The sequence below is a fragment of the Cercospora beticola genome, chromosome 3, assembly GCF_033473495.1.
Source record: "Cercospora beticola chromosome 3, complete sequence".
Taxonomy (NCBI): Eukaryota; Fungi; Ascomycota; class Dothideomycetes; order Mycosphaerellales; family Mycosphaerellaceae; genus Cercospora; species Cercospora beticola.
Genome location: NC_088937.1, coordinates 2,067,743 through 2,082,042, shown reverse-complemented (window position 1 = coordinate 2,082,042; position 14,300 = coordinate 2,067,743). Strand labels below are relative to the sequence as shown.

The 14,300-nt window shown below is 52.6% G+C and overlaps 5 protein-coding genes across 5 annotated transcripts; 2 read left to right on the top strand and 3 right to left on the bottom strand.

Annotated features, from left to right (window-relative positions):
• Nucleotides 1-103: 103 nt before the first annotated feature.
• On the top strand, nt 104-1,679 carry RHO25_004780 (uncharacterized protein; the record flags this gene model as incomplete). The annotated part of the gene is made up of 2 exons (XM_023595693.1): nt 104-1,291; nt 1,341-1,679. The coding sequence occupies 2 exons, from the start codon at nt 104-106 to the stop codon at nt 1,677-1,679; spliced, it is 1,527 nt and encodes a 508-aa protein (XP_023457419.1).
• Nucleotides 1,680-2,015: 336 nt separating this feature from the next.
• On the bottom strand, nt 2,016-2,798 carry RHO25_004779 (uncharacterized protein; the record flags this gene model as incomplete). The annotated part of the gene is made up of 1 exon (XM_023595692.2): nt 2,016-2,798. The coding sequence occupies one exon, from the start codon at nt 2,796-2,798 to the stop codon at nt 2,016-2,018; it is 783 nt and encodes a 260-aa protein (XP_023457416.1).
• A 282-nt stretch (nt 2,799-3,080) lies between these two features.
• Nucleotides 3,081-4,718, bottom strand: RHO25_004778 (uncharacterized protein; the record flags this gene model as incomplete). Its single annotated transcript, XM_023595691.1, has 3 exons — nt 3,081-3,203; nt 3,255-4,001; nt 4,050-4,718. The coding sequence occupies 3 exons, from the start codon at nt 4,716-4,718 to the stop codon at nt 3,081-3,083; spliced, it is 1,539 nt and encodes a 512-aa protein (XP_023457417.1).
• A 456-nt stretch (nt 4,719-5,174) lies between these two features.
• Nucleotides 5,175-6,684, bottom strand: RHO25_004777 (uncharacterized protein; the record flags this gene model as incomplete). The annotated part of the gene is made up of 2 exons (XM_023595690.2): nt 5,175-5,430; nt 5,483-6,684. The coding sequence occupies 2 exons, from the start codon at nt 6,682-6,684 to the stop codon at nt 5,175-5,177; spliced, it is 1,458 nt and encodes a 485-aa protein (XP_023457414.1).
• Nucleotides 6,685-7,139: 455 nt separating this feature from the next.
• RHO25_004776 (uncharacterized protein) lies at nt 7,140-14,117 on the top strand (the record flags this gene model as incomplete). Its single annotated transcript, XM_023595689.1, has 4 exons — nt 7,140-7,426; nt 7,480-12,094; nt 12,147-14,003; nt 14,064-14,117. The coding sequence occupies 4 exons, from the start codon at nt 7,140-7,142 to the stop codon at nt 14,115-14,117; spliced, it is 6,813 nt and encodes a 2,270-aa protein (XP_023457415.1).
• Between the last annotated feature and the right edge of the window lie 183 nt (nt 14,118-14,300).

Below are 14,300 nucleotides of genomic sequence, written 5' to 3'. Positions count from 1 at the left end.
GCCGAGATGTAATCAGCCTCAGGAAAGCCATAGCAGCACCTATTTGTGCTGCATGTTCCAGTTCAGCGTTCGTCTCGGTTGCTGCCATTGACATTCAGTCACCATGTCGACGCTCAGCATACTCCCAGCAAACAGTGCTGCAGCCGCAGCAGTGCTGTTGCTCTTACTTCCACTCGCAGGATTTGCATACATTGCCTCAGTAGCAATCTACAACCTCTTCTTTCATCCTCTTGCTTGGGCACCTGGGCCTATCCTCTGGAGAGCCACATCGCTACCATGGAAAATTGCATTGCTACGAGGAACCATGCATCATCAACTACGTGGCTTCCATCAAGTTTACGGCGAGTGTGTTCGCATCAAGCCAGATGAGCTCAGCTATTCGAATGCTCAGGCATGGAAAGACATCGTTGCACACGTTCCTGGTCGACCAGAATTCCTCAAAGATCCGATTCGCCTGCCGCTCGCACCGAACGGTGTGATGAGTATTCTCGTATCTGACACGAAGAACCACGCTCGATTCAGAGGTCTATTCGGCCACGCTTTCTCAGACAAAGGTCTTCGAACTCAGGAGAAGACCATCGTGGAGTACGCCAACCTGTTCGTGCAGGTGCTCGGTGAAGTTGCAGAATCTGGCAAAGCCGTCGAGATGGTGAATTATTTCAACATGGCCGTCTTCGACACTATCGGAGCCTTGTCCTTCGGCGAATCGTTCAACAGTCTTCGTGATCGTCAAATCCATCCTTGGGTCGATGCCATTCACAAGAATCTCAAGAGTGTTGCCATCTCGCATGTCATGAGAAGCATGGGTATTGAGCCTTTGACTCCTTATGTCCTACCCAAGGAGCTGCGAGGCAAGCGTCAACAGAACTACACTTACGCTATCGAGAAGATCGGCCGCCGCATGCAAAAGACTGGCGAGCAAGGTGACTTCTGGGATCGTGTCATTGTCAAGTCCGGCGAAGACAACGAGGACGGCAGCGGTATGAGCAGAGGAGAAATGCTCAACAATGCCGCGGTCATGGTTGTTGGAGGGTCTGAAACCACGGCTTCTGCTCTTTGCGGGATGACATATCTGCTCTGCAAGTTCAATCGCATGGAGAAGGCTGTTGCTGAGGTTCGCTCGACTTTTGCTTCGCCTGAGGACATCAATCTGCAATCTGTCAACCATTTGCCCTACATGACTGCCGTCATCGACGAGACGCTCCGCATGTATCCTTCTGTTCCTGGCCAGCCACCTCGCATGGTACCCGCAGGCGGCGCCACTGTTTGTGGGAAATTCATTCCAGAAGACGTGAGTACTTTATAATTCCTCCTTCAAATCATCATACTGACAGCAACAGATGCGGGTTGGCCTCAGCCACCTGGGCACATACTACGCCGACTACAACTTCACAAAGCCCTACGAGTTCATCCCAGAGCGCCACCTCAACAAGAATGACCCAGCAATGGGCGTCAACAACTGGTCTGCATTCCAACCTTGGTCTGTGGGCGTGAGAAACTGCATCGGCAAGAACTTGGCATACGCTGAGCTGAGATTGATCCTGTCGAAGGTTCTGTGGCACTACGATATCACGCTTGATACTGAGAAGACTGGTGATTTCCTCGATCAGAAGATCTGGTCGATTTGGGCGAAACGAGAGCTTTGGATGTCATTGAAGAAGGCACCACATGTGCAGTGAGAGGCGGATTGGCATCTACAGATGGATTCATAGCATATCATGGGTACATAAAAATGAACAACCCTGTTCCACTCGCGTATCGCACATGTCTCATTATCACAGCTTCACTAAACGTCCTCAAATGAGACCCTTGCATTGCGATCAGTTTGCAATCCTCAGTGAGCAGACATATCGGCGTATATGCTGTTTGGGAGTTGAGTTGCCACTTCAATTTCGGGACCGATTGTTCGCTCACCGAGAAATTGGAAGCACTCCGAGCCCAGCATGGAGTCACATGAGAACTGCGAAGCAGCACGAGAGAATGACAGAGCCACAGTCAAAGATTGAAGAGATGTTCTAAAGTCTGAAGGGAGCCGTGTAAGGATAAGTCCAAGGCATGTAGTGCGCCAGCAAGCCCTTCACAACCTCCAATCCACTCTCCCAAGGAATGGGAAGATTTTCGCCCGTAGGGATCACACTAACATTCTTTCCTTTGTATTTGCCATCTTTTGAATCTGCAACTTCGATCATGCCTGCTGCCAGATCCAAATATGAAAGTGGCGTCTGCTCTGTGTCCAGGCTAAGCTTGTGACCTTTCTGCGTGTCCCGGCATAAGCCTCCAGGTTTGACAAAGATCATTTCGATCCAGTCTTCGTGTTCTCTAAGTAATGACTCTGCGGCGATTAAGTCGTTGGCTTGGTTTGAAGTGGCTCGGTTGATGATGGCGAGTACAGGACCTGGCATGTTTCGTGAGAGGTGTTTGTCGATCTTGGCAGAAGAGAGGATGATAAGCTTGGGTAGGGTTCGTCCTGGAGTCTCAGATTGTAGTTTCTCGAACGCTGCCAGAGTTGCGCGGGAAGCATCTTGGGCGACAGTGCAATTCGGTTCGTTGTCGTACACGGCAATGGTGAGGAAGACTGCCTTTGTGTCTCGAATGCAATTTGCGAGCAGATCGATGTCTGTGATGGCTCCTTCATAGACGGTAACTCGTGCATGTTCCGCAATTTGTGAGCTGATGGTGAAGAGCTTTTGCTTGGAGCGACAATATGCATTGATGGTATTGTCTGGGGACTGTAGCAGTATTCGATGCAGAGCTTGTCCAACGTTGCCGGTAGCACCAAGAATCGCGTAGGACGGCATCTTGATGGTGATGCTTCAGATGTGCGCTTCGTTGAGAAGCAAAGCGTGCGCTCTGCATTTGATCTTCATCGCCTGACGACCTGGCTTCCTTCAGCTGTTGAACGCAACTCGGCGAGCGAACGATTCTTGGCGCTTCCTACACTGTGCTCACTTGCTGTGCGGATCTCTTGCTTGTGAGCCTCGCCCACGCGCCTTGGCTGAGCAACAGCTGGCGCAGTCGGCTATTGATTGCAGTTTACCAGGAAAGCAGAGCGCAGTGAGTGGCATTTGTTTTGCATTAATCTAACACTTTGGCTCAATTGGGTATAATTTGTTGAAAATGTTGCTTGGGTCGTATTTTGCCTTCAATTGCTGAAGTCTGGGATAGTTCGCCCCAAAGATATCCTCCGCAGTCTCATCGTATTGCTTTGGCATGGGTTAACTTTTGCTGATCAAGTTGAGCATGAATCGACTTACGTCGTAGTTTCCATATAAGAGGACAGCGCCCCTATCAGAACGGACTCCCTTTCCCATGCTGCAGTCGAGTTCGTCTTGGAAGCGTGAGCCAATCTGGCGAGCCCAGTTACGGCAGGTATCGTCGAGGTTTGCAGATCTCCACATTGGCATGATGACACTGTTGAGGTGAAAGCCACGAGTTGCGAAGCTGCCATTGTCGGAGGCGCATACTTTCGTAGGATCCATCAACTCCCAACCAACCAGAGAACCACTGGCTTCCGGACATCGCTGCATGAATTCCTGATACCTTCTGACAATGTCGAGGAAGAAGGTGTCGCGGATTGGCAAGGTGAAAGCAGCGCCTTTCATCGAACTCCGAATGCCGTGTGCTGCAGGAACCTGTGAATTCACCTCCGGATAAGCCGCCATGCGGGTGTTCTCGAAGACGGGACCTAACTCGAAGAATGGTTTGTAGATCTCGCGAGCTTCTTGCTCTGGACCGTTGTATGTAACCACAAGGAGGATTCCGGTACGACCATGCTGATGGGTGATACCAAGGAGGCCCATGGTCTTGCCGGCGCTCTTACTTGATGGTCCTGCTGGGGTGTCCGTAACGGTATAGAGATCATTGACAAGCTTCACGAGTTTACTGACGACCTGCGGGACCGGTGGGAACACCAAAGCGCCCATGAAGATATCGCCTTGAGTGTGAGCGCGGAGGGTCAACTCGGTGATGATGCCAAAGTTGTGGCCAGCCCCCCTCAATGCCTGAGTACATCAGTTAAAGCATTGTACCAGGCATTCGAATGAACATACCCAAAACAGGTCACTATTGTGACACTCACTAGCTCTGACCACTTTTCCATTTGCGAGGACAATCTCCGCACTGACCAAGTTATCGATGGCCAGACCGTGCTCGCCTGTGAGCATACCATACCCGCCGCCTAAGGTCAGACCGCCTACGCCGGTGGTTCCGTTACTGCCGCCCACCACCGCTAAGCCGTGCTGCCAAGCTGCCTTATCGACCTCTCCCCAGAGGCAGCCACCTCCAACGTGAACAAGCATACGTTCTGGGTCCACCACAATCTTCTTCATCTTTGCCAGGTTGATCAACACACCACCGTCAGTGCTGCTCGCGCCATTTGTGGAGTGCCCACCGCATTTGATGGCAATGTCAAGACCCGCTCCGATGGCGTACTGTAGAGTAGCGGAGACCTCGTGTGCTTGAGTGGGATAGACCACGACGCCGGCCGGCTTCTCTGCTGTCTGTGACCAGCAGTGTATCGCATTCGCGTACGCTGCATCTTGTGGAACCACGATCTGCACGTCAGTCGCTGCGAGCAGACGATGTAGATCGTCAATGTGCGAAGCATTCACCAAAGTTCTCTGGCGGGTCTCTTTGTCGGCAGCAGCTGGAAACCACGAGATCCCAGCTTCGTAGTCAGGGAATACAAGCTCTGTGGATTCTTGCAGGTATGGGGCCATTTCGATCTGAATCTGGAGTTTTGAAGAAATGTGATCACCAGTAAGCCTACCTTGGTCTACTCATTCGCAGCCCATCTGCAAGTAGTCAATGCTGCGTGGCAAAGCTCATCGGTCAGCGCTCGCAAAGCGAATCCACGTCGAAGGATGCAGGAAGCACATCATCGGTGAGGCTGTCAAACAACATGACCGCTTGGAGACGATGCATAGACTGGCATGAGATGGTTGTTGTCACTGGCCTACAGGTGAAACTGAGGGTATGATCAAACAAGGTCGATAGGAAGGAAAAGGAAGAGAGCGCGAGAAAAAGCGTTGATGCTAAACGCCACAGCCAATCAGCGGCGACGTTCACGTGACTGCCAAGCCCCTAACTAGTGCTTCCTCCCTCGAAACATCTCCAACGGCCCTCTGTCCTGCACGCTGACCGACACGTCCCATCTGCTTCTTCTCCCAATGCATTCACTTCATGGTGATTTCCAACCGACGATCTCGTGGCAGGCCCGCGATGAAGCTGTCGTAGACCTCCATGCTCTCAGCAGTCGCCGAAGCCGCCAACTTTGCACCTGCACAGTCTCGGAAGAACATGGCCGTGGCCAAGCGCATCTCCATCCTGCCCAGGTACAGTCCGAGGCATTGGCGGGAGCCATGGCCAAACGGGCTGAATGCAAGACTTTGTGCTTGCGAGAGGCCCCGTAGCCAGCGTGTATGATCGAATCTGCAGAGCATTAGCGAACATCGCGGTCTGGAAACCTCATTCCCCCACTCACTCTTCGGGGTTCGGCCATATGCTTGGGTCGCGGTGCAGAGTCCAATTCTGCGTGTTCACAATGGCTTGAGGTGGAATGTAGTGCCCGGCGAGCACTGCACCTTCAGAGGGCACACTTCTGGGCATGCACCCAGGCGCTGCACCGTATAATCGCAAACTCTCATCAATGACAGCATTGAGGAGGGGAATCCGCTCGCATGCTTCGTCCGTCACTTCTCCCTCGATGGCGCTACATGCCTCCTCGAGTTCCTTCTGCAGTTTCGGCCGGCTCAGGACGCAGTACAACATGAAAGTTAAAGATATGGCGGCTGGGTCCGATCCTGCTAACAGGAGCGCCCCTGCATCGGTGATGATGTCGGTATCTGAAAGAGTGGCCAGCTTCTCCTCGCTTTGCTCTGCTTCCGCGAGAGCTTTGACGAAAAGATTAGTGGTTTCGCCATTCGCCTTCTTGGACCGGGCGTTGATCACCACATCACCACCAGCTGCAAACATCTTCTCTTGGGAATAGAATACATCGTGGAGACGTGGGATGACCTTTGCGAGCAGACGACCAATGTAGAAAAGTGGCGGCGCGAGGTGCTTGAGAAGATGCGCTGCGTCGCCCATACGCCGCTCCAGCATAAGCACGAAGGGATCCTTTACACCGACTTCGACGGTGTCGTGGCCACCTCCAAACGTCAAGCGACAGACTATCTCGTTGGCCATGAGAGTCCACCAGCCCATGACTTCGGCTGTGTTTGTACGAGCGTCTTGCTTGATCTTGTTGACAGCAATTTGTACGATTCTGCGCACAGTCGGCTCCCACTCTTTGCGCAGGCTTCCCAGAGTGAAGCCACGTGCGTAGAGCTTGCGCCGTTGCATGTGCAGCTTAGCATCACGAAAGTTGAAGATATTGTCCACCGGACCAGGAGACAGAAGTGCGTAGAATGGAGCTTTTGTGAACTTAGATCCCATGCGGTGGATATCTCTCGCGGCGTACGGGTCTGAGACATCAATTTCGCAAGGCCCGATAAGTACGACTGGTCCGTATTTCTGGTGCAGTGAATGGACGTAGTGAATGCGATTGCTGCGGAAAACCGACCACGCCAGTCTCGCTCCCGTCAGTCGTGCGTACCATGGCCCTGGGATTTTGGACATAGGCGAAAAGTATGCATTGCGGATGGTCAAGGACGTGTCAGCCAAATATTGTGCCTGTCTTGACATAATTTCTTACCTGGAATAGGAACGTCGCTGACAGTCCTAGAACCACCACTGCTGCAACGAATGGCAGCGGTGCCCCAGCGGTCATGTCCAGCAGCCACTGTACGAAGGGGCTCATTGTTGGCGAATAGCTTCCTTAGCGATTAACAACAGAGCTGACTACTATCAGATCCAGACTCCTTTGCAGCCTTCTCGTTCGCATTTACATCTTGCTCAGCGAATAAGCCGATGCACATTCGCTTGCCGGGCCAAGCCTCACTTGGTGGTCCGAGTCACGTGGCTCCACGTTGACTAGCTGCAGCCACATGCATCGATTACCGAATATAGTATTGCATCGGAGCTCTCGATAGTCATAATCAGCACTGACCCGGCTCACGTTGCTTTGGACATCTATCGCCAATATCGACCTTCACCCTCTTCCGACCTGGTTGCTTGGCTGCGACGCACTCTTTTGAAACATGGCTCAGGCCACACGTCTGTATCTCTTTGGAGATCAGACATATGATTTCGTGCCAAAGCTGAAGGAACTACTCGCGTACCACGAAAATCCCATACTGACGGCGTTCCTGGACCAAGCACATTATGTCATTCGAGCTGAGTCGATTGAGAGCTTGCCAGTTGCAGTGCACAAGGCTTCTCGAACCGCCAGTCTGGCGGAGTTGGTGCAAAAGTACACAGAAGGCAAGCTTGGTCCAGCATTTCAGACAGCGCTTGCGTGTACTAGCCAACTCGGCGCATTCATTCGGTATAGTCTCGATCTACACTTTTCTGACAAGATTGTGGGACTGACTTCATCAGGGACGTGGAGCAAGAGGTTTACCCACAAGCCAACGACAGCTACGTCTTAGGCGTGTGCACTGGTTCGTTGGCAGCAGCAGCAGTAGCTTCAAGCACATCTCTATCACAACTTCTTCCGCTCGCAGTCCAGACTGTACTTGTGGCTTTCCGCCTGGGCTTGTGTGCCACGCACATGAGGGATCTCCTGTTGTCGGCATCGGACGCAGATGTGACCACCCAATCTTGGTCAACAGTGCTACCAAAGATTGGTCCTGCGGGGGCCAGCGAGGCCATTGACGAATTTTGCTCTGGAAAGGATCTGCCGAGCGGAGGCCGACCATGGATCGCATCTTACGCGACGAAGTCAACGACCATCAGCGGTTCGCCGCTCGTGTTGCGAGAGCTGCTACGTACACCGGCGCTGGCAAACACAAAATCAATGTCGCTGCCAATTTGCGTTCCTGCCCACAATTCGGCCTTATTCAACACACAACACATTCGCATGATTCTGGCCACGACTCCTTCAGTCTCATGGTCCGGTCACCCTAGCACGATACCATTCTTGTCCAGTGTCACAGGGAAGCTGGCTTGGGCCAGTAACTACTACGCACTGCTAGAACTTGCTTTGACGCAATGCCTCGTTGACCCCATTCGATGGGATAAAGTTGAGACCGACTTGCCGCAATTTCTCAGTTCCGCTGTACTTGACAAAGTTGTCATCAAGCCAATGAACACGATGGCACACAAGGCTCTTGCCAATGCACTCTCTGCCCATTTGGAAGTGACCGCCGATAGCTCCACGAAGGCGACCGATAATTTCAGTCATCGCTCAGGCTCGGCGAAGGGCAAACTCGCCATCGTCTCCATGTCTGGACGCTTTCCTGAAGCACAAAGCACGGAAGCATTCTGGGAATTACTATATCAAGGTCTCGATGTCGTGAAAGAGGTCCCTCGTCGTCGCTGGAACATCGACACACATGTCGACCCAACAGGCAAGGCGCGTAACAAGGGCGCTTCAAAATGGGGCTGTTGGCTCGATTTTGCAGGTCAATTCGATCCGAAATTCTTCAGCATTTCCCCAAAGGAGGCGCCACAAATGGATCCCGCACAACGTATGGCCTTGATGTCTACGTATGAGGCAATGGAACGCGGCGGTATCGTTCCGGACACAACCTCTTCTACTCAACGCAACCGAGTGGGCGTGTTTCACGGCGTGACATCCAACGACTGGATGGAGACAAATACAGCTCAGAACATCGACACCTACTTCATCACTGGCGGCAATCGAGGCTTTATCCCGGGAAGAATCAATTTCTGCTTTGAATTCTCCGGACCGTCTTTTACCAACGACACTGCTTGTTCTTCCAGTCTCGCAGCGATTCATCTTGCTTGCAATTCACTTTGGAGAGGCGATTGCGACACTGCCGTAGCCGGCGGTACTAACATGATCTTCACGCCTGATGGGCACGCTGGCCTCGATAAAGGATTCTTCTTGTCGCGCACAGGAAATTGCAAGCCATTCGACGATGCCGCAGATGGATACTGTCGTGCAGAGGGCGTAGGAACCGTGTTCATCAAGCGACTCGAGGACGCCTTAGCAGATAAGGATCCAATCCTTGGAGTCATTCTGGACACAAAGACCAACCATTCCGCTATGTCTGAGTCAATGACCAGACCCCTCGCTAGTGCCCAAATCGATAACATGTCTGCATGCTTGACCGCCGCCAACGTAGACCCGGACACGGTTGGCTACGTTGAAATGCATGGTACCGGAACCCAGGTCGGTGATGCCGAGGAAATGAAGTCTGTACTTGCGTGCTTCGCCCCGAACGAAGCCTTCCGTTCTCGTGACGTTTATATCGGCTCAGCGAAGGCGAACGTCGGGCATGGTGAGGGTGTGTCTGGAGTGACCAGCTTGATCAAAGTTTTGTTGATGATGCAGAACAACATGATTCCTCCACATTGCGGCATTAAACCTGGAAGCAAGATCAACCACAACTACCCCGACCTGCCAGCCCGCAAGGTTCACATTGCATTTGAACCAAAACCTTGGCCAAGAAGCTCTGTTCCTCGTCGAGCCCTGATCAATAACTTCTCAGCTGCTGGTGGCAATACGGCGCTTTTGATTGAAGATGCACCCACCCGCTCGACAGAAAAGCCACACACGGAGGACACTCGGTCACAGCATATCGTGACTGTATCAGCCCACGTTGCAAAATCTCTCAAGGGAAATCTTGAAGCTCTCCTTGGATTCCTGCAACGAACACCAGAAGCATCGCTGTCTGAGCTCTCGTATACAATGACAGCTCGTCGATGGCATCACCTACATCGTGTGAGTGTCACTGGCGCCTCGGTCGATGAGATCAAGACGAAACTCGCGAAGTGTATTGAGAATGGCGATGGCATGCACAGACCCAAAGCAAAGCCCAGCATCGCGTTTGCATACACTGGGCAAGGCAGTCAATATATCGGAATGGGCAAGCAGCTCTACGACGCCTACCCGAAATTTCGCAGCGAACTCCAGAGACTTGATCAACTGGCACAGAGCTACGGCTTCCCATCATTCCTCCACGTCTACACTTCGGCGGAAGCTGAAGGCGAGATCGACGACCTGCTTCCAGTAGTCGTGCAGCTTGCGATCGCATGCTTGCAGATGGCTCTCGGCAATTTGCTCGCCTCATTCGGCATTCGCCCTACTTCTGTCATTGGACACAGCCTTGGTGAGTACGCCGCTTTGCACATGGCGGGAGTCCTCTCCGCCGCGGACACGATCTATCTCGTTGGCAGGAGGGCTCAGCTACTACAGGACAAGTGCCAAAGACACAGTCATTGCATGCTCGCTACGAAGGCATCTGTGCAGATACTTGACCAAATCTTGGCTGGAACTCCTTACGAGATCTCCTGCCGGAATGGGCCAGAAGATACAGTTCTTAGCGGATCTTCAGCCGACATGACTGATGCTCGTCGACTACTGTCGGCCCAGAACATCAAGTCAACAGTGTTGAAGCTACCTTTTGCCTTCCATTCTGCACAAGTCGAGGCCATCCTTCCCGAGTTCGAGAAGCTGGCTCAAGCAGTCACCTTCAACAAACCGACGATGCCCGTATTCTCTACGTTGCTGGGTAGAATCGTCACCGAAAGCGGAGTCTTCGATCCTTCATATCTTGCAAGGCACTGTCGCAAGCCAGTCGATGCTGTTGGTGCACTTCAAGACGCGGCTAGTGGGTCGCTGGTCAATAAGCGCACTGTCTTCATCGACGTCGGACCAAAGCCTCTACTTTCTGGTATGATCAAGATGACTTTGGGCTCAAAGCAGGTGGCTCTCCCAACCCTCAAACCCAAGAGCGATGTTTGGTTGAACATGCAATCGATCTTCTCGACACTGTACAACGGTGGCTTAGATCTCAACTGGGGCGCCTACCATGCACCATTTGACGGCTCGAAGCGTGTCATGTCAGAGCTGCCGACATATTCTTGGGACTTGAAGGATTACTACATCGAGTACGAAGGCGACTGGTGTCTCCATCGCCACAAGATTCACTGTAATTGTGCTGAGGGTCATGGACAGTGGCAGACATCGAAGTATGAGCCTGGCAAGCACTCCTTTGAGGGGAACGTGGTCGTCCCTGGCGGACAGTTGAAGGCCTCATCGAAGCCATCGAAACTTGATGCGACAAAAGAGGCTTACCCGGAGATACCGTTGACCACGACCCTTCACCGTGTTGTCGAAGAAAAGACGGAGCCGTTGGGCGCTACCTTCGTCGTTGAGACCGATATGTCAAGGCCAGATGTCAACAATATTGCGCAAGGCCACCTCGTGGACGGTATCCCATTGGCTACTCCCTCATTCTATGCGGACATTGCTGCACAGGCTGGGAAGTACTGCATGGATCGCATTCGTGCCGGACATCAGGGTGCCATCGATGGCCTGATCGATGTCTGCGACCTCGTTGTGGACAAGGCTTTGATCCCCCACGGGAAGTCACCACAATTGCTTCGTACCACTCTGACGATGGCATGGCCGCCCAAGGCTGCTGCTACCACTCGCAGCGCCAAAGTGAAGTTCGCAACGTACTTCGCGGATGGCAAGCTGGATACTGAGCATGCGACCTGTACTGTTCGCTTCACTACCACTGCCCAGCTGAAGACACAACAGAAGCTCATTCCGGAATATCGCAAAGCCATTGAGTCATTGCGAAGCAGAATGAGTAGAGGAGAGCTCGTCCGCTACAACACCAAGAGTGGCTATAAGCTAATGAGTAGCATGGCCAGCTTCCACACTGACTACAAGCTGCTCCAGAATCTAATTCTCAATGAGGCTGATAACGAAGCTATCAGTGTCATGAATCTCGCCGGCTGCAAGGATCAAGGAGTCTATTCCAGCCACCCTGCGTTCATTGACGCATTCACTCAAGTCGCAGGATTTGCAATGAATGCGAAGGATGATACAGATATCGACCAGACTGTGTTCGTAAACCATGGCTGGAAGAGCTTCCAGGTCTATGTGCCTCTGGACAAGACCAAGCCATATGAAGTCTACACCAAGATGGTGCCTGACCAAACTGGCGATCTGGTTCACGGTGATCTTGTTGTGCTCGATGGTGACAACATCGTGGCGTTCTTCTCAGGGCTTTCGGTATGTAACAGGTATTTTCCAACAGCTACAGCATAGACTGACCACTTTACAGCTTCGATCAGTGCCACGCAAGGCATTGCGCGCTGTACTGCAGGCACAATCTGATAAGGCCGCTCGTCAGCGAGGAGAGAAGATCTCAACAGCGCAACCGACAGCGACTAGACCGGCTGCTGTCGCGCCGAAGAAAGAACAAAAGGCTGCCCCAGCTCCTCAAAAGCCCACAGTCGCCCCGCAGAAACCAGAAAAACCAGCAACCTTGTCAAAGCCTCCTACGGAAGCGAAGGCCGCGCCAGTCAAGGCGACTTCCTCTGGAACAGGCCCTGATCGATCCAACTCTACTGTTCAAGCTGCGCTACAAATTATATCGGAAGAAAGCGGCATTGCAATACAAGAGCTGACCGATGACAGCGAGTTCACAGACATTGGTGTCGACTCCTTGAGCTCGATGGTCATCGCAGGGCGCCTGCGGGAGGACCTCGATCTCGACCTCGATCCCGATTTTGCTCTATTCGCTACTTGTCCTACAGTGGGATCTCTGAGGACGTTCATCGGAGCGATGGTGCCAGAGGCTCTCAGTATTGTGCTAGCCACTCCAGTGCAGCCCGCTCAGCCAGCCAGTCCAGCTCCCGAACCAGAAGTAGTCGACACACCCGAGGCTGTGGAGGCTCAAGTCGCCCATACTTCGCCGGTTCAGACCAAGCATGTATCAACTCCTGTATCGACTGGTAACAACGAGTTGGTGGCTGCGGCGATCAAAATTGTAGCAGAGGAGTCTGGCATGGCCCTAGATGATTTAACAGACGACACAGTCTTCACAGAAGTCGGCATTGACTCACTGAGCTCTCTTGTCATCAGCAGCAGGCTACGTGAAGAACTGGAAGTGGACCTTGATTCAGACTTCTCCCTCTTCACTGAACTCCCGACTGTTCAGAAGCTCAAGGACTTCTTTGGCGGATCATGCGGGCAGAGCTCGGCCCAAACTTCAGCCACTCCGACCGAAGGCTTTGATCTTTGCGCGTCAGAGAGCGACTGCGAGTCGTGCGCCACGCCCTCGATGTCATCCTCGTCCTGCGGATCTGTTAGTGGATCGAGAGGTGATGATGTGATCAGTGTCACGTCAAATGACACCAGCGGCGCCGAGGAACCTGACACTCCTGCTCTCAAGCTGGAACCGTACTGCCGAGCCACGAACTCTGTGATCCTCCAAGGCCTTCCCAAGGTCGCACAGAAGACTCTCTTCATGCTTCCCGATGGCGGCGGCTCTGCATCGTCGTATCTCACCATTCCACGACTGAAAGCAGATGTTGCCATCGTCGGACTCAACTGCCCGTACGCTCGCGATCCGGAGAACATGCGCTGCACCCACCAGGCCATGATCCAGTCCTTTGTGAACGAGATCAAGCGACGTCAGCCTCAAGGACCTTACCACCTTGGTGGCTGGTCATCTGGAGGTGCCTTCGCTTATGTCACAGCAGAGGCTTTGGCCAAAGGCGGCGATGAAGTGCACTCGCTGATCATCATCGATGCACCTGTGCCACAAGTCATGGAGAAACTGCCCGTCGAGTTCTATCAGCACTGCAACACTGTCGGAATGTTCGCCAACCAACCAGGTGGCACGAGTGATGGCTCTTCCGAACCTCCACCATACTTGATTCCGCACTTCGTCGCCGTCGTCGATGTCATGATGGATTATATTGTGGCTCCACTGCCCACAACCCGAATGCCCAAGGTCGGCATTCTATGGGCGGCTGATACAGTCATGAAAGAAGAAGAGGCACCGAAGATGAAGGGCATGCACTTCATGGTGCAGAAACGAATCGATTTCGGACCAGACGGCTGGGAGACAGTCTTACCTGGAGCCGAGTTTGAAATCGTGAGAGCAGATGGAGCGAGTCATTTCACATTGATGGTAAGTCCTATTCACACTCGATCAAGAGGATCATCTTTTGCTGACTTTCCTGCCTTACAGCAAAAGGATCATGTACACCGAGTCAGCCAGCTTATTGAGCGTGTCATGAGCTAGAAAATTATACCCAAAGATCGCGATAGATTGTACTCGAATTCAGCTTTGCATGGAAAGGTAGCGTTGGCATTGGATTCGTGGCGTTGAGGAGCATACTACGGCGTTGGCGAATTTCGTTGTTGGGTAAATTGGTGTTCAGGCGTCCTCAGGCGTTATGCTATTGGTAGAATATCCTTCTCAACT